General features: G+C 37.9%; 1 protein-coding gene and 1 pseudogene across 2 annotated transcripts in view; both read left to right on the forward strand.

Annotated features, from left to right (window-relative positions):
- The window catches only part of LOC123648650 (regulator of G protein signaling 7 binding protein), a 97,503-nt gene that overhangs the window by 51,986 nt on the left and 21,799 nt on the right, over positions 1-23,718 (forward strand). For both annotated transcript variants that reach the window (XM_045566590.1, XM_045566589.1), the window contains exon 3: positions 14,119-14,249. In XM_045566590.1, coding sequence (XP_045422546.1) covers positions 14,119-14,249 — 131 coding nt within the window. The remainder of the gene's footprint in view (positions 1-14,118; positions 14,250-23,718) is intronic.
- LOC123648709 lies at positions 11,928-12,027 on the forward strand (annotated as a pseudogene).

The following is a 23,718-nucleotide window of genomic DNA, read 5'->3' on the forward strand; positions in this document are numbered from 1 at the left end:
GCATTTAACATTTCTTTGTGATAGAAACATTACAAATTCTACTCTTTCGGTTATTTTAAAGTATACCCTCATTTATTGTTGGTTATAGTCACTTTGTTATTGCTATCAAATATTGTTCATTCTATCTAACTATATTTTTGCACCCATTAACTATCCCCACTTTATTCCCTGCTTTCTCCTGCCCTTCCCAGCCTCTGGTAACCATCATTCTACTCTCTGTCTCCATGAGATCAATTGTTTTAAATATTTAGCTCTCATAAATGACTGAGAATGTGCAAAATTTGTCTTTCTGTGCTTGGTTTATTTGACTTAACATAATTTTCTCCAGTTCCATCCATGTTGTTTCAATTGACAGGATTCCATTCTTTTTTTTTTTTTTTTTTTTTTTTGAGACAGAGCCTCACTCTGTTGCCCGGGCTAGAGTGAGTGCCGTGGCGTCAGCCTAGCTCACAGCAACCTCAAACTCCTGGGCTTAAGCGATTCTACTGCCTCAGCCTCCTGAGTAGCTGGGACTACAGGCATGCGCCACCATACCCGACTAATTTTTTCTATATATACTTTTAGTTGTCCATATAATTTCTTTCTATTTTTAGTAGAGACGGGGTCTCGCTCAGCCTGCTCTCAAACTCCTGACCTTGAGCGATCCACCCGCCTCGGCCTCCCAGAAGGCTAGGATTACAGGCGTGAGCCACCGCGCCCAGCCAGGATTCCATTCTTTTTTGTGTCTATGTAATATTTCATTGTGTGTATATACCACAATTTCTTTATTCATTCATCTGCTGATGGACACTTAGGTTGATTCCAAATCTTGGCCATTGTGACTAGTGCTGCAATAAACATAGGAGTGCAAATATCTTTTCCATATACTGAATTCCCATCCTTGGGATATATACTAAGCAATGGGATTTCTGGGTCATATGGTAGTTCTAGTTTTAGGTTTTTGAGGAACCTTCATACCGTTCTCCATAATGGGTACACTAATTTACATTCCCACCAACAGCGTACAAGTGTTCCTCTTTCTCCACATCTTCTCCAGCATTTGTTATTGCCTGTCTTTTGGACAAAAGCCATTTCAACTGGGGTGAGATGATATCTCATTGTAGTTTTGATTTTCATGTCTCTGATTACTAATGATGTTGAGCATTTTTTCATATACTTGTTGGCCATTTGTATATCTTTTAAGAAATGTCTAATCATTTTTAATTGGATTATTTAATATTTTCTTATGGAGTTGTTGGGGCTCCTTATGTATGCTAGTTATTAATCTTTTGTCAGATGAGTAGTTTGCAAATATTTTTTCCAATTCTTTGGGTTGTCTCTTCACTTTGTTGATTGTTTCCTTTGCTGTGTAGAAGCTTTTTAGCTTGATATGACCCCATTTTGCTTTGATTGCCTGTGCTTTAAGGGTATTACTTAAGAAGTAAGTCCTTGCCCAGATCAATGTCCTGTAGCATTTCCCCAATGTTTTCTTTTAGTAGTTTCATAGTTTCCAGTCTTAGATTTAAGTCTTTAATCCATTTTTATTTGATTTTTGTATATGACAAGAAATAAGGGTCTAGCTTCATTCTTCTGCATACAGATATCCAGTTTTCCCAGCACTATTTATTTAAGAGACTGTCCTTTCCCTACTGTGTGTTCTTGGCAACTTTGCCAAAGATTAGTTGACTATAGATATGTGGATTTCTTTCTGAGTTCTCCATTCTGTTCCATTGGTCCATATGTCTGTTTTTTATGCCAGTATCATGCTATTTTGGTTACTACAGTTCTGTAGTATAATTTGAAGTCATGTCACGTGATTGCGCCAGTTTTGTTCTTTTTGGTCAGGTTGGCTTTGGCTATTCTGGATCTTTTGTTGGTCCATATAAATTTTAGGATTATTTATTCTATTTCTATGAAGAATGTCATTGGTATTTTGTTGGGAATTGCGCTGAATCTGTAGATTTCTTTAGATAGTATGGACATTTTAACAATATTGATTCTTCTAATCCATGAGTATGGAATATCTTTTGGTTTTTGTGTCCCCTTCAACTGCTTTCATCAAAGTTTTATAGTTTTCATTACAGAGATCTTTCACTTCTTTGGATAAGTTTATTCCTAGGTATTTTATTTTACTTATAGCTATTGTAAATGGGATTACTTTCTTGGTTTCTTTTTCAGATTGTTTACTGTTGGCATACAGATATGTGACTGACTTTTGTATGCTGATTTTTTTATCCTACAACTTTACTGAATATATTTATCAGTACTAATAATTTTTTCATGGATTCTTTAGGTTTCTCTAGATGTAAGATCATGTCATCTGCAAACAAGGATAATTGGACTTCTTCCTTTCCAGTGTGGATGCCCTTTATTTCTTTCTCTTGCCTGGTTGCTCAAGCTAGAACTTCCAGTACTATGTTGAATAACAGTGATGAAAGTGGACATCTTTGTCTTATTCCAGATCTTAGAGGAAAGGCTTTCCGTGTTTCCCATTCACTATGATACTAGCTGTGACTCTGTCATATATGGCTGTTACTATGTTGAAGTAAATTTCTTCTATACCCAGTTTTATGAGAGTTTTTATCATGAAGGGATGTTGAATTTTATCAAATGCTTTTTTCAGCATCAATTGAAATGATCACATGGTTTTTGTCCTTCTTTCTGTTGATATGATGTATCACATTGATTGATTTGCATATGTTAAACCATCCTTGCATCCATGGAATGAATCCCACTTGATCATGATGAATAATCTTTTTAAGGTACTATTGAATTGGGTTTGCTAGTATTTTGTTGAGAGTTTTTGCATCTATGTTCATGAGAGATACTGGCCTATAGTTTTATTTGTTTGTTGTTATTGTGTCTTTGTCTGGTTTTGGTATCAAGGTGACATGGGCCTCATAAAATGAATTTGGGAGTATCCCTTCCTCCTTGATTTTTTTGAAATAGTTTAAGTGGAATTGGTAGTAGTTCTCCTTTGAATGCTTGGTAGAATTCAGCAGTGAAGCCGTTGGTCCCTGGGCTTTTCTTTGTTTCCTTCTCTTTATTTCAGTGTGGCTTAGCGCAAACCCACATTGCAAAACAAAGTCCTCTGAGCTCTTCCATTTCCTTTCCTCAAGTGGAAAAAGACTCTCCCTGAGCTGTGCTGCCATAGTTGGGGAAGGATGACACAAGTACAAGCGTGGCCACAGCTGCTGGTGTCTCACTGGGTCATGTGCACCCGAAGTCCACTGGCTCCATGCTAGCACTGCCACAAGAACTGCTCAAGGACTGCAGCCCTTGTGGCCTGACTGCCTTACAAATTTAGTCCAGGCCCCAGGCTGCTCTTTTGCTGCTGGTGGTAGGTCTAGCTGGAATTTGAGCTTCAGGGCAGAGGATTTCCCTTTGGCCAGGCTGGTCAAAATTCTCCCTCAGTGGGCACTAGCAGAATTCTGCCCTGTGCTGTGTTCCCCTGTGCCAGGGCGGCCCTGAGTTCCAATGCAAAGCCCTACAAGCACTTCACTTTCCCCTGGGCACACAGATTCTCTCTCCACAGGGTGTGCTGGTGCAGCGCTGCCAGAGGATAGGGGATGGGTGGTGTAGGCAAGGCAAGACTGCCATTTCTGCACTCCTCAGTGCCTCTTTCTTTGATATAATGTTAAAACCAGGTAGTATGATCACTCACCTGATTTTTGGTTCTTCTGAAGGTGCTTGCTTGTGTGGATAGCTGTTGAATTGGGTGTTTGTGTGGAGGGACAATCCTGGAGGTTTCTATTCAGCCATCTTGCTCCTATCTGGGAAATTCTACTCTACTTAAATTGATGCAAGCACTTACTGCCTGCAATCTTGCCTCCTCCTAAAATGTGGTTGTTTGGAGAGTTCCTTTCATAGAGCATTTGTTATATATCCTAATTTGTTGGGCTCTAACCCAGCACTAGTAAATCCAGATGCAGCAGGAGCCACACTAATGCAGTAAATATGTGAAGCAGCGTGGGTGGGGGTCTTGCAAGAACTGGAGAGCTTCTGCTTCTCTACCAGGGTGGCTGCTCCTCAGCACTAACTCAGCGCTGCCATCCCAGAGAGCAGGCCCGGTGTCATCATCTTCTGACTTTAAGAGATACAGGAAATCCAGATACTGATGTGATTTCAAAAACAAAAGGTTGACCACTGTCTGCCAAACAAAACAAGTTTATGGGCATCTTTGGACCACATGCCTCCACTGTGCAATCTCTGCATCAAGTAAAAAAGTAACCTGTGACCACAGAGGAGGTCTACAGAAAAAAGATAAATTAAAAAAGAAGAAGGAGAAACTCAGGCAGGCATCTGGATGCATTCATCCTTTTCCATGCATGATCACGCTGGAGAGCTTATTATATACTGAGCCTTACATGGATAATTTCATTTATCATAACAAGACTATCAGATAGGCATCATTATTGTCATTTTATAGATAAGAAAACTAAGATTCAGAAGGGTGAAGTAACTTAGAAAGGTTAAGCTAATAGGTGATATGTTGTCAGGTAAAAAAGTAGATTCCAAAGTGATATGTATACTATGTGCTGCTCACTTGCACACGCGTGCACGAGCTCTCTGTTTTTCTCTGGTGCATATTTTCTAGGTGCATATTTGTATATTTATGTTTTTTAATCTGGAAGGAAATATACTAAAAGGTTACCAATGTTTACCTCTGGTATCAGTGTAAGTCATCTTTTTCTCTTTTTACTTATCTGAATAAAATGTGTGTTAATATGCCTTACTTTTATAAAATAGTTTTGTTTTTTTTTTTTAAAAAAAAAAAAAAAAAAAAAAAAGAGGGCTCCAAGAGAAGAAACTCTTAAGGAACAAGTCTCTAATGGTGAAATGGAGCTGATGATGGCAGAGCCAGTGCTGTGACCTCAGACTCTGACACCTCACACCACATAGGCACTACTTTGGGGAACTGCTTCATGGAGAGCTTACTATGCACCAGACAATCTGTTAAGTGTTGGGAATTATAGAGCTACATAAGATCAACTTTTTCCCCACAGAGAGTTTATAGTCAAGTGAAGAAACTCATAGTGGAATATAATATTTCCCATGTATATAGATAATAGCCTCTTCTGTTTGCATAAAGCATTTGCCTTTTTGTAGAAAATAGCTCTTGCATCTGTCTAGAAATGCACATTTCCATATTGGCATGAAGTGTCATCTTTTGACAGTTATGCAAAAAGTGGAAATTATCACTGCATGCCAATGGAAAGACACAATAACACCACAGAATCCTATTAGATATAATATTTACAGAACCCCTAGTGTTGGGTAGGAGTCTGAAGCTGCAAAAGGAGACTGCAAATGCTAAAAAAGAAAAAAGTTCTAACGCTTCTCTGAATTGTTCATATAAACTAAAGCGTGAACTGGAGAGCTAGGCTGGCAACACTGGAACTCTGGCACATAGTAGAAGCTCTCTGTATTTGCTGTTATAATTATTACATGATAAACAGCTGCTGCCTTTATAGCCTCTTCCTAAACCCTCCTCAAGGAACCTTTCTGGTTTAATCCTTTTGTGGGTCTAAAAAATGGGATTTCAGGCCTGTGTAGTCCATATTTTGGGGCCTTCATGGTCTTTTGTCACTCTGGACCCTCACTCCTGATAAACAGTCTCTTTCGTGTAAGAGGAGACCATTGGCTCTAGAAACCACAATGGAGTCAACAACTGGCTAGTCTATAACCATCCAACCTGTCATAATTAATTATTAAAGTATTAGTCAATATTTTGTGCTATTACAGCTAAATGAGATGATGAAATAATTTCTTTTCTATCAAAAGTTTCTTTCAGATTTATTGAATGAGTTAAATTTGTCAGCCTAGTTACCTCAGGTTGTTTGAAAGCTGTGTCATTGTTTTTGGCAACATGGATGAAGCCTGTAGCTTTACTGAAGAGAAATACAGCATCACCTAACTTAATTACATAATTAAGAAAGAAGAGCTAAATACTATTCAGGTAAACCAACAGTTCATGTTTTGAGCCCTAAATTTCTAGGGGATAAAAGTAGAAATTACCTGCATACTGCAATGAATAACCCAGACTTTGGATATAATGAAAATTAGCGAGTTGAATTCTTTCTGGTGTAACAAATAATAATTAAATGATAATTGAACACTGAAGATCATTGCTATCAGTTGAAACCAGTAAGCATCAGAAGTTGAAAACCTTGATTTTAGGTGCAAAACTATTTTTCAGGTTAAATGTGGAAACATACATATATTTCTTTAAATATATACCTCTTAATACATAGATATAAATATATATCTTTGAAAATAAACTGATCCTATTAAAAAGTTATATATATTATTTGTATATGTAAGTATGCAAATAAATGTATATGAATATCTATGTCTGTATATTTATGTATATTTTTTAATAAACTGATTCTAACTATATTCAGTGGGAAAGGACTGTCCTAACCATGTAATCCATGGTATTGTATTGGTTTTCATCCCAGCAGAGATTTAAGAATCCAACATTCAGACTCCATCAGCCACAGGGCTATCTCTGCTAGCTCTAAGAAACACAAGACCCAGTAAGATCAGGACCTAAGGAGCTGTTTGCAAACTCCCATATGATTCCCAACCAGAGACCATAAAGAGGACATTAAAGGCTGGGTGTGGTGGCTCACACCTGTAATCCTAGCACTCTGGGAGTCCAAGGCAGGAGGATAGCTTGAGGTCAGGAGTTTGAGACCAGCCTGAGTAAGAGTGAGACCCCGTCTCTACAAAATATAGAAAAATTAGCTGGGCATGGTGGCGCATGCCTATAGTCCCAGCTGTGCAGGAGGCTGAGACAGGAGGATCCCTTGAGCTCAAGAGTTTGAGGTTACAGTGAGCTATGATCACACCACTGCACTCTAACCCTGGACAAAGAATGAGATCCTGTCTCAAAAAAAAAGAAAAAAGAAGAAAAGAGAAGAAAAGAAAAGGAAAGAAAAGAAAGGACACTAAGAGATAATCATAGGGGAAAATGGAGAGGCCAAGAGACTTTCATGCCAAAAAGGGTAGGAGGTTGGGAAAAGAGACCAAGACAGAATAATAAAGTCATTTTTATTTTGAAGATTAAAGATATGTTGCTTTGTACACAGTCAATTCTCCTGGCCAATAAGTATATGTTTTAGAAGTGATACTTCTATAACAAAAACAAGAAGTCATGATATGCAGCCCATTAACTCCTTCAACCTCTAATGCCCTGGAAAATGCCCAAAAGGCCCCTTCAGAATCACCACAAATGTCACCACCAATTCCTAGCCCTCCCAGCTATTGCAGTATACAGTAACATTTAAGATAAATAAAAGATGATTTACAATTTAATAGTAATATATATTTTTAGTCTTCTTTCATTATGAGCATGGTGATGTCAGGAAACTGATGCCTATTGATTTAGGTGTATAAATATAGTTTTTACTTTTTAAATGGAAAAAAAGAATAAGGAGCTCGGTAATGCCACCAAGGTCCTGGCAGAGGGCAAACCAAAAGCAACAGGGAGATGGACACCAGAATGTCACCAGAAATCATAAGAGGTGCTGGCCCCTCTGAGCCCCGTTGATTTACATAAAGGTACCCAAAGTAGCCACCAAAAAACAATTCAGTTGCACTTCAGGTTTCCTTGTGCTGTTAAAAGTCAAGTTTTATTTCTGACTGAACCTAAATAGCTCCGGGGCAGAGTTTGATCCCAACTCATGTTCAGTGGCAAGGAAGTCACAGAGCCAGCCATATGTTCCCATGAAACAACACGCTGTGAAGTGAGGGGAACTACTGCAATTATTCCTCAAAGCCTCCTTGGGGAACCAAACTTGCTAAGACTCTCTGTGAAGAAAATACAGGAGGTTTCCACCTAAAGCACAAGTTTCATAAAAACTTCCTGCAGCACAATTATGATAAAAAATGGAGACATTAGGGGCACTCAGCTAGTATACGTATAGGTACCTTGAAAATGTCTTGCATGTATTCTCCTGATTAACTGGGCTTCTCTTTTTAGTGCAGGGCTTATTTGGTGTAAAATATGTAGCCAGATAGTTCTCCCTCACTGAAACCATATGAAGGCTGGGCTCTGAAGCTGTCACTGAAGTTGGCACAGAATTAGCGTGTATCTTTGTAAGTGAAATCCATCCGAGAGGAGCCAGTGGAGACATTTGAAAAGGTATCCTGGAGACCACTCTCCTTGGGTCAGTCATTTAATCCCTTTCCTTCCTAGCTATTTGCTCTGAGAAATAAAGTAAAGGATACTATCCCCTTCCCTCAACCTGTTTGGCTTCCTGAGTCTTTCCTTGCCATTTGGCTTAATGGCCAACAACAGAATTGATTCTGAAAAGAGAAACTTGGATATATTTGCTGGGACAGGAGTTCTGGTTTCCATCTCTGCTAGCTGGCAAACCCCAAGTGTTCATCTGGCATCACTAAAATCTGTAAAATGCTGAGTGTTTGTCAGTGGGGTCATACCTTTCTTTCTCAGCCCAATGGCATGTTTATTTAACAAAAGTCCACATTTAGGAACTGTGAGAGAATAAAAACTGTTATGGAATAGCAGGTAATTTTTATAACTAAAGATAACATAAGCATAGGCTAAATGAACACAACTTTGATGTGCTAAGATGAATTGCAGCCAGCATCTTATCATCTTTCACATTCTTTACCTGTTTTCCCACACATGATCTTATCTGATCCTTGCTGCAACTTTGAGGTACTTCGCATAGTTGTTATCTGTATATCACAGCTGAGGAAACTGAGTCTCAGAGAAGTTAAAGCAGTTTTCCTAAGATCACAATCCTAAGGGGGCAAACCTACGTTTAAATCTAAGTTTTCTGACTCCAGAACTCATTTTCCTTTCATTATGTCTTGGCTGCCTTCAACTAAATATATAAATCATTGCATTAGAAGCAGACTACCAAAACAACAAACATTTTTCTGGCTTTTAAAAAGCTATTAGCGGCTGCACAGACCACCAAAGTCTGGCAACCTCAGCAAAAAAGCAGACAGATTCAGGGCCAAGATATTTCATAACTCAAATCCCCAGTGTGTTAACTCCTGACCTTGACCTTACCAGTCATAAAGATTCCCAGTTGTTTTGTTAAAGTTAGCCCATGTAATTATTTGGGGAAATGTAAATCCTCAACCATCAAATAAATACCCACCACCTAGATTCTACAATTAGCATTTTATGATACTTGCTTCATTACATGTCTACCTGTCTGTTCATTCTGTTGTCCAATCGGCAATCCATATTATTCTCCCGAAGTTACAGACATCCATAAACTTTACTTCTGAACAATTCAGCATGCATATCATTAACTAGAGTTCAGTATTTGCTTATAGTTTTTTTAAGTAAAATTTTTTAAAGTAAAATCAAATCCACAAATCTTAAGCATAGCTTTCAGTAAGTTTTGCCAAATGTATACACTCATGTAACTAAAACCTCTGTCTAGATATAGAATATTACCCTCTTCCCAGAAAGTTCCTTCATGCCCCTTCTCAGTCAATTCCCCACCACTGTTCTAATGTTTTTCATCATCAATTAGTTTTATTTGCTCTAGAGCAGGGGTCCCCAACGTATGGTGAGTTGTATAATTATTTTGCTATATATTACAATGTAATAATAATAGAAATAAAATGCACAATAAATGTAATGCGCTTGAATCATCCCAAAACCAGCCCCCACCTCCCTGGTCCGTGGAAAAATTGTCTTCCATGAAAACAGTCCCTGGTGCCAAAAAGGCTGGGGACCGCTGCTCTAGTGCTTCATATGAATGGAGTCATACAGTATTTACTCTTGTGTAAGGATTTTCTCACTCAAGATAATGTTTTTGTTATTCATCCAGGTTGTTTTGAGTATAAGAAGTTTGCTCATTTTAATTGTTGAGTATCATTGTATTGCAGGAATGTACTAACTTCCTCAACCATTTTCCTCTTGACAGACACCTAGGCTGTTTCTTTTTTTGGTTATTCTAAATAAACACTATGAACACACTTGTAAAGATCTATTTGTGACTATGTTTTCATTTCTCCTGGACAAATACCTAGAAATGGAATTGCCAGGTCATAGGGTAGATGTATGTTGCCTTATAAGAAGCTTCCAGAACATTTTTTCAAAGGAGTTGTATAACATTTTAACTCCCACCAACAATGTATGAGAGCTTCCATTGCTCCACACCATCACCAACATTTGGCAGAGCGCCGGTTTATGGTACTCATGGTGAATTGATTAGGCGTAAAGTTTACTGATATCTGCAGCGTTAGAAGAATAATGTGGAGTGCCAGCTGGGCAGAGGGATGGACAGACAGGTAGGTATGTAATAAAGCAAGTATTGTAACATGTTAATTGTAGAATCTAAGTGGTGGATATTCATTAATACTTGATGGCTGAGCATTTACATCTCCCCAAACAATTACATGGCAGTCTTTTTAATTTTAGCCATTGTGACAGGTATTTATCATATTACTTTTTGAATTACAAAATAAGAATATTCACAAGAAAAAGAGGTTTCATTATCAAGAGGTGACTTAGGCAATATCTGCGTTTATGTTCTCTTCCTCTACTACAGCAGTTCAAGTTTCTTAAGCTATATGATTAAGTCATTAAATCCTGATTCTCACCTTTAAGGACTTGATTGAGCAGATTCATAATTTGGTGATTATTTTAAATGTTTTTGGATTCAACTTGAGCTCTAAATCACTGGAAATTGGTTGAAATTAATTTTTAAGATTTTTTTTCTTTTAATAGTAAGGTTTTGAAATTAAAATAAGCTTAGCTCTCCACTCAGACTCAATAGAAAAAATAAATAATCACAACCTAGTCACTAACTTATAAAATGTCTTTGACTGAATTAAATGAGTCACTCTTCGAATGACTCTTATAGACTTAGACTTTGATTAATAAGAGTGGTTCATTTTATACTAAGAAGTAATATGTGGCAAAGTTACCTCTAAATTAAGTTGCTTCCAGTTCTTGGACGAAGTCCACAAGTCCAATTTTATTTTAATGTAAATGTTTTCTTAGGTCTTATAATTTATCCCTAGGAAGTTTCAAGCTTTTAAATTGCTGTTTTCTTGGCCTTTCCTCCATTCGCCAATGTTTCAGCTCTTCCTCATTTGTTTTGAAAATAATCTAAATGCACTTAATGCTTCTCAAAAATGTATTCCAGTCCACTGCTCATAATATTAAATATATTAGAACTGATTTGACAGTTTTTTTTTCAATGAACTTTTAGCAATCTGTAACAATAATACACCTTAGAACTCTCAAGTGGAAGAAATAAATTGTACAAGGCCTGAGGTTAATGTAATTTGGCCTAGGCATCGTGAAACTCTAACATAAAGATACTTTAGCTTTTCCACTGTTCTTTAAAAAGTTCCTTTCTTTCTCTACACTTCAATTTTCTAAGATATTAAAGGATAATGTATGAGTGTATGTATGAATTATTTAACCAGAAAACCTATGATGCAACTTTAGCATCAATTAATTTTTGTCAGCCAAATTGTATTTCCGGTAGCACCTATTCAGTTCCTTCCCATAATATTTATGAGGGATACAACGATTTCACAGTTTCTAGAATCTCCATGGATTACAGAAGCATTAGAGAGATGGTATCCAAAGAAATGTTTTGAATTAGGCATTTTAATCTGTTTGATTTGCCTTTTCTCAGAAACACTTAATATATTGCTTTCTCTCTGTCTTTCTAGCTTTAAAATAATAAATAAAATATAGTGGCTCTTAAAATATGTTAATATGGTAGTCATTTGTTTAAATTACATAAAATGTCATCTATATATGAAGTTTGCTTAGTTTTGGAACTAAGCCACTAGGGACATATTTTGTACTTCTGAAAATAAGAATACTCCATGGCTTGGAATGATACTGTACTGGCTAATTGTCCCACTCATAAAATGTACAATGCATACAGCAGATTTATTATAAGGCTTTTTAAAAATCTGCATATGAGCATTTACTTTGGCAGCACAGACTCTTAAATTGAAATGACATAAAGATTAGCATGGCCCCTGCACAAGGATGGCAAGCAAATTCATGAAGCATTCCATATTTTCCAAAGTTAGATAGGAGGAATACGTTCTGATGTTGTATTGCACAGTAGGGAGACTATAGGTAACAATAACATATTTTATATTTCAAAATAGCTAGAAGAGAGGATTCTGAATGGTCTCACCACAAAGAAATGATAAATACTTGAGGTGATGGACTTGCTAATTACTGATTGGATCATTACACAATGTATGCAGGTACCGAAACATCACACGTACCCCATAGATATGTATAATTACAGTGTGTCAGTTAAAAATAAATTAAAACTTTGAGAAATCAGCACATGAGCCACCGGGGCCAATGTTATATGTAGGTGAAATAGGCAGCTGGTATTAGGATGATAAAGCAGCACAGGAAAGACCTGCCTGCCTTAAAATATTTTCCCTCTAGCCTGCCTTTGGAATAAGACATTCTCTTCAGATTTTTCTATGAAAATCAATGCATTAGTAGGTAATATACCAGGATCACTTTATATTATATGAACCACTAATGCCCAACATCTGTTCAGAATCTAGCAGGGCTGTGAGAGAATGGGACACAATGAGAGACATTTTGAAAGGTGTCAGATGATGTGAAATAATGAGAGGGTGTGTGTGTGGGTAGGTGGCGGGGTGGAGTTAGGTGAGGGAAACTCCAGGTAGCAGAAGGACAGCTTGAGGGTGGAAGGCATTTGTGGGAGGAAACTCTGAAAGAAAACCTGAGACTTTCCCCAGAGATACACTTGCCTCCAGTATTGACTTAGGGCTGGACCTTGGAGTCGCAAATGAAAAAGCAATGTCTTTTAACATTCAGATAAAGCCATATTTTGCACGTGAGCTCTTATGAGGCACTTTGTTCCATCTGACATAGGAAAGGCATAGGATGACTGTGCAGGCATCACTGATACTGAGGCAACGAATTTTGCATTTTCCTGTTATATAAGCCATATGGGTAGATATGCTCATGTACGAAATAAGTGTTGAAAATGAAAACCAATTATCACTCTAAAGTGCTGTGTACGTACAAATTCTTTCTACTGTGATTCCAGAACTTAAAAATGAAGCCACCCTTTTTGGTCTGATAATTACCCCTGACATTTTGCCACCAACCCACTTTACAAAAGAATCAAATCCAAATGCTACATAATTTAATTAGATTTCATTGCATTTTAAATGAATGGGGATAGAAGTAAAGATAACACAACACATTAGGGCTTTTGACAAAGTTCACTTTTAGGCTTTCTTTCATTTCTAACTTATCTCTAAACTTTACTCCTTTTCTTAGTTTGCTTTATTCAACACATGCTATTGTTTTAATAGTTGCATATAAAATTGAATATTATTTTTTCAACAACTAATTTCTTTCCTCTTAATCAAAAAACAAAAGTGATTACTCCATGTTTTATCATATTCACGTTTATATGGTTTGTTATATTTAACAGAGAAAGACTCAAAGACTTTAGAATACACTTTAGCGCATAAGTTCAGTATTTAGCTTTAGATTGTTAAGCATAATTATTAGAAATGTATTCCATTTCTTTTTTCATAAAATTTTTATTTTTTCATTAAAAACATTTGACCTTTTGTAAATTAGCCATAATAGACAATAAAGGAATATCCTTCAGACTGAGACAAAAAACCTTGATAAAAATAATTTGTAAATTGGCTCTCTAATCATATTATGCTGGGGCCCTAATATTAAAGAGCTGTCTTATAACTGGTAATTGAATAGCTCTTGTTAGTTTCCCTAAAAACAAGGGTTTTAATCTCTTCTTGCAGCCTATGAGATTCTTATGGTTTAAATATATTTTGCAAATTTGTTCCAACAGCTAAATTGAAAATGTCTGATATTTTCAATTACGTAAAGCATTTATGATTTTAAGCTCCCAGCAGAAGCCTGCTGCTGAAGGGGAAAAAAATTAAGAGCTGTTAGTCAGAAAGACACTTATGTAAGAACTGTCACATTGGTCATTGGTTTGAAAGCAGGAAGTCCTATATTTTAGGATCAAGGCTTTAAGAAATCTTTATTGAGCATTTTCCCCTCCCAGAGCTGAGACAAATGGCTGATGAGAGAAATCTGGAGAATGTTCACAGCTTTTCTCTTTCATTCCTTTGCAGCCCAGAAGATGGTGAAATCCACCCAGAAATCTGTCGGCTTTACATCCAGCTGCAGTGCTGCTTGGAAATGTATACGACAGAGATGCTAAAATCCATATGTCTGCTGGGGTCTCTTCAGTTTCATCGAAAAGGTATCCACATTCAATATATTGCCAGAAACACTGAGGAATGTTCAACAAAAACTAATCTTTTGCATAGTACCTATCTATGTACGCTAAATGACCGTCTATACACAATTAGAATGAATTTAAATGTTCAGGAAATGTTTGATTTATAAATGAATAAGAAGTCCATATCAGTGCTATCTACGTGCATAAGAATACTAATTGTTTTGAACAGAAATTGTGGTAGAAACAGCTCTCAATCAAATTTATTATTTTACCACTTGTGAACATGACTTTCATTAGAATCAGCATAAGCAGCAAAACTACATAATGCTCTTACCAGGGGAGTAAATGCTGTTCAAGAGTGCTGCTATTTCCCTAAATAAACTAAGTTGCAAGATGACAAATTACATATCATGTCCCAAAGATTAAAAATCAAGAGGAAGGCATATTAGTAATAGATAATCTCATTCCCTGTTTTAAACCATAAAGGGAATATATTGGCTCAAATGACTATAGCCTCCAGAGTAGCTGCAGCACGGTTTGATCAGATTCATGACTCCCATTCTAAGTGATGCCCTGCATTTTGGGCATTAGCTTTACCCTCAAGCTGTTTTCCCCCACATTAGCAAACTGATTGCAACAGTTCCAGTCATCACACTTGCACACCACACGGTCCATTAAGAACTCCCAACTATAGAGCAAAAGTCCTGAGCTTCATTCTGATTGGACCAGGTCTATGCCTGAACCAATCACTGTAGATCGAGGTGTGGAATTCCACTGACTGGTGTAGGCAATCAAGGCCCATTCCTGGAGCTAGGGGTGGAGTCAACCCCAGCAAACCAGTGGCTATTACATGATGGGAGAGGGTGGAATGGGATGGATGCTGGAGAAGAAGCCAAAAGTTTCTATTACTGGAGGATTGAACCCATATTTTCTTTATTAATTCATTAAACAATAGTTTATTGGGAACCTCCCAAAACTTTTTATACTTGAGCTCAGGAGAATAGGGGAGTGCATAGAAGCTTTCCTTAACTATGATTTAAATTCTGAGATAGAAAATGTCAGTGAACTTAGGAATACTCAGGGAATACCTTAGGGTTCTGAAGCTAGAGTTCTGTTAGGGAAGGAAAAAGAAAGATATTTCAGGTGAAGAGCAGTTCAAGTAAAGACTTGATATCAAACGAGCATTGCAATTTGAGGGGAACTAAAGGACATGATGAAGTACTTGTAAAAATCAAGTCTTGTGTGCACATATATGCACACAGCAGGACTAAAAACAAGATTATGCTACGTTACTCCAGACACAGAACATTTTTCTTAATATTTGAATATTATGTCTTACTCCTCTTGCCCTCTAAAGGCTATTCTTTCAAATGTTCCCATCTTTACTCCTGTTATTAATACAAAAGAGATTAGCTCCTTGACACTCCTAATGCCAGAAATGAATACTCAGACACACTCATGACATCCAAACAGGTGTCATTGGCCTGATGTCTTTACCTCTCTCTCTGTCTCTCTCTCTCTCACACACACACACTCACACATAAATACACATACAGAGTAGTATTTTCATTCTTTTTAATGATTAAGTAGACTGGGTATAGGTATTTTCATTCCCCAGGTCTGCACTGGCTATACCTGCAGTATTTCATGTCTTGTTGCCACGGGAATCTTCCTTGCTGATGGCATGTCCTTAATGCCCAGTGACCTTCACTTCCACTCAGCTCTAACTCCTTGGTATGCCACCTGGTCTCCTTCTGCCATCCACTCCTACTTTTTATCTTTTCACAACTGACTTTTGAAAGGGAAACTCTTCTCAGATAGCTCTCTGCTTAAAATTAAAAGGGATTTCCTCATCCAGATTGCCTCCTTGTTGTATTTGGTCATTTCAAACAAATGAAGATCATATCCCCCTTAACTGATCAGCTCATTTGGTCTTCACTGATTCCCATCTTCATTGTCAGTCTCTGCTCTGCTCCCTTCCCTGCTTCTTTTAAAAAAAAATAACTAAATAAATCCCTGCCCCTTGTTCTAGTGCCTAACCTTCTACATACAACTCTTAAAAAGAAAATACCTGATAGCATCTTTGATTTCTCTCCCATGCAGGATGAAATCTTCCCTTGGATTTCTCTCTTTTTCTCAAATCATTAATATTTAATACTTAAAGTGTAATCCTTAGAAAATCTGCTTTAAAATTATCCAGGATGCTGGATAAACATGCAGACTTTTGGATGCTATCCAAGGACCTACTGAATCCTAATCTCTGTGGGCCCTCCTGGTGATTCTGAGAATTGAGAACTGCTGCTCTACCTTTTGAAACAAAAAACTAAATCACACCCCACCCCACTCCCTTGTAAACAAAAAGAAAAACTTCAATCCTTTACCACGCCTTTCTCCTTTGCTACTCTCTACTCCCCTAAGTGCATGCTTTCAACATCGCTTTGTACTTTCCCCCACGCTGATGAAAAGCAAATACAAAAGTGATTAGGTGCCTCTAGTGAATGTGAGCTGTATGATGGCTCATACAGCATGTTTCCTTCGTGAACTCTTGACATGACCACTGAAATAAGCAGTGTTCTCAAAGTGTAGTCCCTGAACTAGCAGCATCAGCATCTGAATCATTTGTTAGAAATGCAAATTCTGGGTCCTCACCCCAGAACTACTGGATAAGAAACTTCTCTAAAGTTATTTCTTTTATTGCTGGAAAAAAATTAAAAGAGCAATTCATTGGGGCATTTCTTCAACTGAATGTATTTGCAACCTTCTGATCATCATCTGTAATCAGCAAACAGTAATTCTTTACTATTTTTGAAAGCATGTACATACCATAACTCCTTGCAAGCCTCTGTGTTTCCGAAATGCTTGTCCAAGAGCTAGCTGTCCTGTGGACAATTACCTTTGTCCCAGTAGAGTTAAGCCAATGAGGAGGAGACGTCTTTATTGGTGAGAAGTTCTCAGTTAAGTTAGAGTAAAAAAAATAGAAATATGTAAGATTAAAAAACTATACTGAAGATGGAGATAAATTGCTAGCAGTAAGCACAAAGGAAATATTTCTAGTGCATTAAATAAAGCACTAGAAAATAATACATGAAAACATATACTGGACAAATTTCCTGGAAATTTCTGGAATGTCAAATAAAATACTAGCTCTTGGGGGAAGGATGGTTCCATTAAGGAAATCATTTTTTATTTTCCAGTCCTATATTTGTAAAATACACCCTCTCTATTTCTTTATTCACTCCAGTAATTTCTTCATTACACCTAAGAGATTAATTCTATATTATTATTTTGGACTCCTCGCTTATTTGTGCTAATGCTAATTCATATTTCCACCATCAGGATAGCATAGAAAATGTCAGCTGGTTTTGCTTGTTTTTGTTCTTTCTTTGATATCATTGGAAACTGTTGAGTAACCTGCCTGTGCCCGGAAACCCCAGCTCATACACAAGCGTATGAAATCTGTTGCTGACTTGTTGGGAGGTCCTGGTTGGAAAAAATAAGGGTACTTGGCTCCAGTGACCACGGACTGCCAGAAATAAGTTCAGGAAGAAATAGGTCCACAGACCACAGCACAAGAGTATTAAATTTTAAGAGAAGAGTTGGATAAATTCTGCGTCTTGCCCTTAAAGCTTGGAGTCCCTACTCATAAAAGTAGATGGAGAAGAGTCAGCAAGCCTGAGAAACCTTACTAGAGCAAACACTTCATCCTCATGAAAACAAGAAATGGAGAAGGGATGGGGAGGAAGGCTTGCTAACGTGACTCAAGGCATTGAGTAAAGATGTGTGATGAAGGAAAAATACATATAAAGTCTAAGTGAGCAGTGAGTGGTAACTGCCAGATTTCAGGCAAGGTGGTAGAGGTGGCAGGAGAAAGCGTAGCTCAAGAAATCAGTCTCCTTTCCCCAGGATTGATATATATACATATATGGTATGAATATTTATATGATTTTTATATATATCTCATATCTTAGCAAAAAAGGACCATTTATCCACTAGAAGGAAATCTGTCTGCCAAGATTTAAGACGCCACGCTAGTTTTACAAGATAATGTACTCTTTATCCAAACAATGGTACCTCTGGTGGCCTTGGGCTAGGGAATGAGCCTGTCTGGCTGACCTCACTAAATCCTTCCCATGAGAAATCAAATAGTCCCCCAGAGTCTTAAGGAAATATTGATTCCCATTCTAATCTGGAACACTCAAAATTTCTATCTGCTTAGAATCTCTGTCTGGTTTGTTTCTTTTAATGCTATAACAAAAATTGATATTTTAATAACCTTTAGGTAAGCTTATTTCTTTTCTCCCTGTGTGAGTGCTAAAAGGTTTACCATTCTCCACTTGTTTAACATTTCTTTTCCATCAAGGAAAGGGAAGGGGTTGCAATTGAGTTAATAAATTTGGCTCTATATGAGAATCTCTGGTCAATTTTTTGTTGGGATTAGATACTAAAACCAAATTATTTCACAGTTATCTGTACATTTAATTTATTTTGTGTCTATCCACCTCCCTCGCTGCCACCAGATGTCCAGATAGTATTGTGTGTCTCAGTTTCATTATTGTATTGAGCAGTCATGACGTGAGTTTACTCTTGGGAGAGAAAGGGCATACAAGGTCATTAGAGGGGTTAAGAATATATTTTCTTTCCAGAAAAAATAAGCCTCAAATAAATGTAAAGCTCTTGCAGAGAGCTTCAATTCAGTAATGAACATTGTCCTCTCCCAATTAAGCAAATTATAATTATCTTTAGTTCTTAACAATATCTTCAATGGATCTTCATGCTCGTTTCATGCACCATGCTTCTGAAGTTTTGCTCTCTTAAGTCCATCGTTCCAATCGACTTGGAAATCTTTTATACGTTGCAAGATCATGCTATTGCCAAAGAAATGAAGAAAAACATAACTAAAATGATTTTTTTCCATGGCTAACAAAATTAAAGTAAATTACAGCCAGGTGAGGTAAAATCCACATTTAATAAAGGCTATTGGATTCTATCAGATACAGAGTGGCTCTGAAAAACTGTGTTTGTTTTAAGAAGATGACAGATGGGAATAATTTTAGTCATTCGGTAGTTCCATATTCTAACACTTTAAGTTGTAGATTGAAAGCATTACTTGACAAAGTCTAATTTCCATGTTTATAGTGAAAAATAGCTGTTCTCGAGTCTTCACAGTTAGTTAGGTAGGAAATCTTTTCCCATTACTGAGTCCATGTATCACATTGACCATTAATGCCGGTTTTCTGCCTTAAGATGAAATGAAATTGCAGGTTTCACTCACGTTGCTGGCAGAAAAGTGGAGCCAGATTTCTCAGGGAATTGGATGATCCTGCAATTTTGGCCACGGCTTTCCTCTCTCTCACTTTCTTTCCCCATTCAACCAGTTAAGGCACCATTCCTATTCTGAAAGGAGCAGAGAATAACAGAACCCTCCAGTCCAGCTCCCCATCACATCTGCACTCTCCCTTCTGTCTTTGTTCTCATCTCACCCTGCTCTGTCCTCTCTGACTGAGGCTGCTTGCCTCTCTGCCACAGCTTACAATAAAACCTGTCCCCAGGTTCTTTAGGGGTATGCCATCCTCCCTTTCTGCCCCTAAGATAAGATGAGTTCTTCCCCTAAAATGTGCCACCATGATAAATACAGAGATAAAACATATGCAGAAGAGATGTAATCCCAAAAGGGAAAGGATAGAGAAAAATGCTAAAAGTTGAAAAATCTTAATTCAGAATCTGCTGGGAGCAGAGAGCTCAAGATGCAGGAATGAGAAACTAATGAAGCACCATCCAGCAAAATACAAGATGAACTCAAGACAAAGAACAGACTATGAGCAGTAAAGACTCCAGTGTATTCAGCATCATATTAAGACATGTAAAGGAAATAATCCACACCAAACAAAATAAACAAGTAACATAAAGACAGAAATAGAATATGGCAATAAGAGCTTATGTATTTTCTAATGTAATGAGGCAATTGATACTAAAATAGAACAGTGGGTTAGAAGAAATGAAGCAGAATAAAACTTAAAATAGACTATGATTCAAATTCTGAGTGGAAACATGCATTTATTCTTTGAACAAATATTTATTGAGCACCTATCATATGTAAGGCACTGTTTTAGGTGCTGGGAAACTGTAGTGATGGAGGCTGAAGAGGTTCCTGACCTTATGAAGTATACTTTTAGTGCAGAGACAGAGAGAGCATGAAAGTGAGGGAAGGAGAGGGGGAAAAAGGAAGAAAGAACGGAAAGAATCAAATTTTCTAAAAATCCCAAGTACTTAAAAAGTACAATGCAGATAATTGAAATAGAGTCCATGATGTAATAGAAATTGACTAGGTGCCTACTTTCGATGGATGGTCAAAGTTCTCTGAGGAGATAACATTTAATCTGAGACTTGAATGACAAGAAGGAAATAACCTCATTGGTATTTGATGCCCAAGACCAGAACAGGCTTGTAGTGTTTGAAGAATATAAACATAATCAACTTCTACAATCCAAGGGTAATCTAAAACCTTCTATTATTACTCTACTTCCATGACTTCAAACACTATATTTGTCACTTTTAGTCAAAGTAGATGTCAGCTGAGGAATAAAATAATGGCAATGATAATAGCCTCCACTTACTGTGCAGCTTCTACATGCCAGGTGCTTTATACCTGTTATCTCATTGTATCCCCAAGTATATTTCCCCATTTTACAGATGAAAAACCTGAGGCTCAATGAGATAAGTTGCTCAAGGTCACATAGCACATTGGTCCCACTGCAAAGGTCGTGATTGTTCCACTGCACTAGACCATTCCCACTAAGCTACATTGGAGACGGGCAGAAGAACATATCAAATGGAGAAATGAAGGATAATAGCAAGGTTGGCTGAATTTTATCCATAGATTTGCCTTAATTAGTCATTAGTGAGAACACGGCAAAGCCATGCTTAATAGCTAAAATCCATTGCGTATTTACTTTCTTACCAAAATAACACCAAGTTCAGAGAGTTACTTTTAAGACTGAAAGGAATGTTAACTCCATAGATCATTTAACGATTTACAGATTATTTTACATTGGGTAAAGAAGTGTAATTCTGACCAAGAGATCATCTTATGTAGTAAAAATAAATAAATAAAATGAAACATGCATGTGATGCAAAACGGGCATGATTTCACCATGACACCCATTATGGAAAAGTTGGAATTAATTATTTATACAGTAAATACGTCTTGTGCATTGTTCTGCTCTACTTTAAGGGCTGCAAATGGAGCATTCAGAGCCCCATAAGGACCTTCTTCGAATGTGTCTTCTATCATCTGCACTTTGTGTTCCAAGGGGGCTCTGTGCTTCTGCTTTCTCGGGTGGTGACGCCACAAAGGTTGCTACTCTAGGGACAGTGATGGGATGTCATAAGAGCCCAGAAAAGGATGTAGGGTAGTGGAGGAGGACAGTTCTGTATCTCTTCTGAATTGGAAAATGTTTATATCCTGGTGCATGGGCAAAAATGGAGTTCTGTGTATGGTATAGTTATTTTCTGCCCGTGTATCTTATGGCACTAAGAATATCTTTTTACCATAGTGTAGGAAAGCCTTTGGAACTATTTTTTAATATGAGTAAACAACTAACGGAATTAATATAACTTATTTCTATTTAAATTACATGCTTTTTAGAAACATGAGAGAGTAAAAGTGGATTACTTAACAAACAGCCTACATTTCCCCAGTCCTTTTCACAGTGCACGGAGTTAAAAAGCACCTACCGGTTATGAAAATGCATAAGAGTGAGTATAGCTATTTGGATAAGCACCCATGTATCCGATGTAAGCCATTTTCATTTTGTTGTTCATACAGAGTCAGTGTGAAAACTTTCCTGAAAGCTTGCGCTGTGCATAGTATCACAGCAGGTAATGTTTCAGGAGCACAAAAGATGGAGGAAATTTATTCCTGCCGTCAAGGAAGTGATAGGGCAGACATACAGCATTAGCTCAGAGAGGACTGGTTTGTTTTGTTTTGGTTCCTGGAGAAATACACTCAAATGGATAAAATTGACTTTGCTGGACTCTAGAGACCAAACTAAGGACCTCCAAAGAGATATCGTCTATGGCAGTGGTTTCCCATTGCCACTGGCAGGCTGAAGACAGGCAGGAACAAGAAGGAACAGAAGTGGGAAAGAAAAAAAAGAATAGAGGAAAACATGAACAGAGGAGAAAGAGGATGGGAGAAATAAGAGGAGAAGGAAAGAGGTGTTTAGAGTGGATGTGATAAAGGACCCCCAGCCCAATCTTCCAGTGCTTGTGCCTAGGACTCCTGAGGCTGAGGTGCTCTATTGCACTCTTGAGACTGCCCCACAATCAGATGTGGTTTTGTTCCTCCTGAACAACCAACCATTTCTCACGAATGTAAGAATAACCAGCCTTCCAATCTGTTATGTGCTTCATGGGTGGTTTCCCCTTAACTTTTCCTCAAGCATGCCTGTTATATTATCCATAAACAAGCTAAAAATACGTGGAAATCCCCAAGGAGCTGAAGGCAAAAAGCTTTGCAAGACTCTAAGGAAAGTGGCCAAGTTTTTGATGTCCTAGTTCTAAACAGTGATGCAACCAGCTTGGTATGGTTTCGAGGTACTCTAAGGGCTCTCTTCCCCCCACCACCCCATCCCCTCCTGAGCGAATATTTGTTCACTGAGGCCTGAAATTGATTTTTCAGGGGACAGAAAATTCATTTCATAATAAGAAATAATTTCAAATGCACATTTACTCCCTTGGGCAAGCAAAGCATTGACTTGAAGTCACCATGTGAAAGCACGTGTTGACCCCTTTTCCAAGAACAGGGCAGGGACCCCACCTGAGGTTAGAGAACAAGTGCCCCATTGTGAGGACAACCAGTCAAAGAGGGGAAGCTGGGGACGGAGAACTGAAACTGGCCACTGGCCAGGTTTGTGGAGGGCTCTTCTGCTGACTCCTTAATGTGGCTCAAGAGAACATCCATGAACTGACCTTGCTAACCTCTCCATCTTCCTACCTCACCTCCAGTAACCCTCCCTCACCTAGCCTCCATACCCTGCCCTGCCACACGCAAGGCATCTTGAACTACTTTGAAGAACCTCAATTGGCAAGTTCTTTCCAGTTTTTCTTTCTGCCTGGGACATACGACCCATCCTACTGTACCCCACACCCATCCCCTTCACCTGGCCCATTCCTATACTTTCTTTGGATTATAACTTAGATTTCACTTCTTGTAGGAAGCTTTTCCTGACCCTCCAAGGCTGGGCTGATGCCCACTCAATGTGTCCCTCAGGCATATCCATGGCATTGATAATAGCACATGTTACGTTGAGGGGTTGTTGCCTGGTTTCTTTTCTGTTGTCCACTCTAGACTTTGATCACCATGAGTGTGTTCACCATTGCATCCCTAGCATTAGCACAGTGCCTGGAGCAGAATAAAGTTTCAACTAATAATTACTGAATAAGTAAATGAATTGCTTTCATCCTGCATCTATTGTCAAAAAAGAGGGAG

The sequence above is a fragment of the Lemur catta genome, chromosome 12 (genome assembly GCF_020740605.2).
Source record: "Lemur catta isolate mLemCat1 chromosome 12, mLemCat1.pri, whole genome shotgun sequence".
Classification (NCBI taxonomy): domain Eukaryota; kingdom Metazoa; phylum Chordata; class Mammalia; order Primates; family Lemuridae; genus Lemur; species Lemur catta.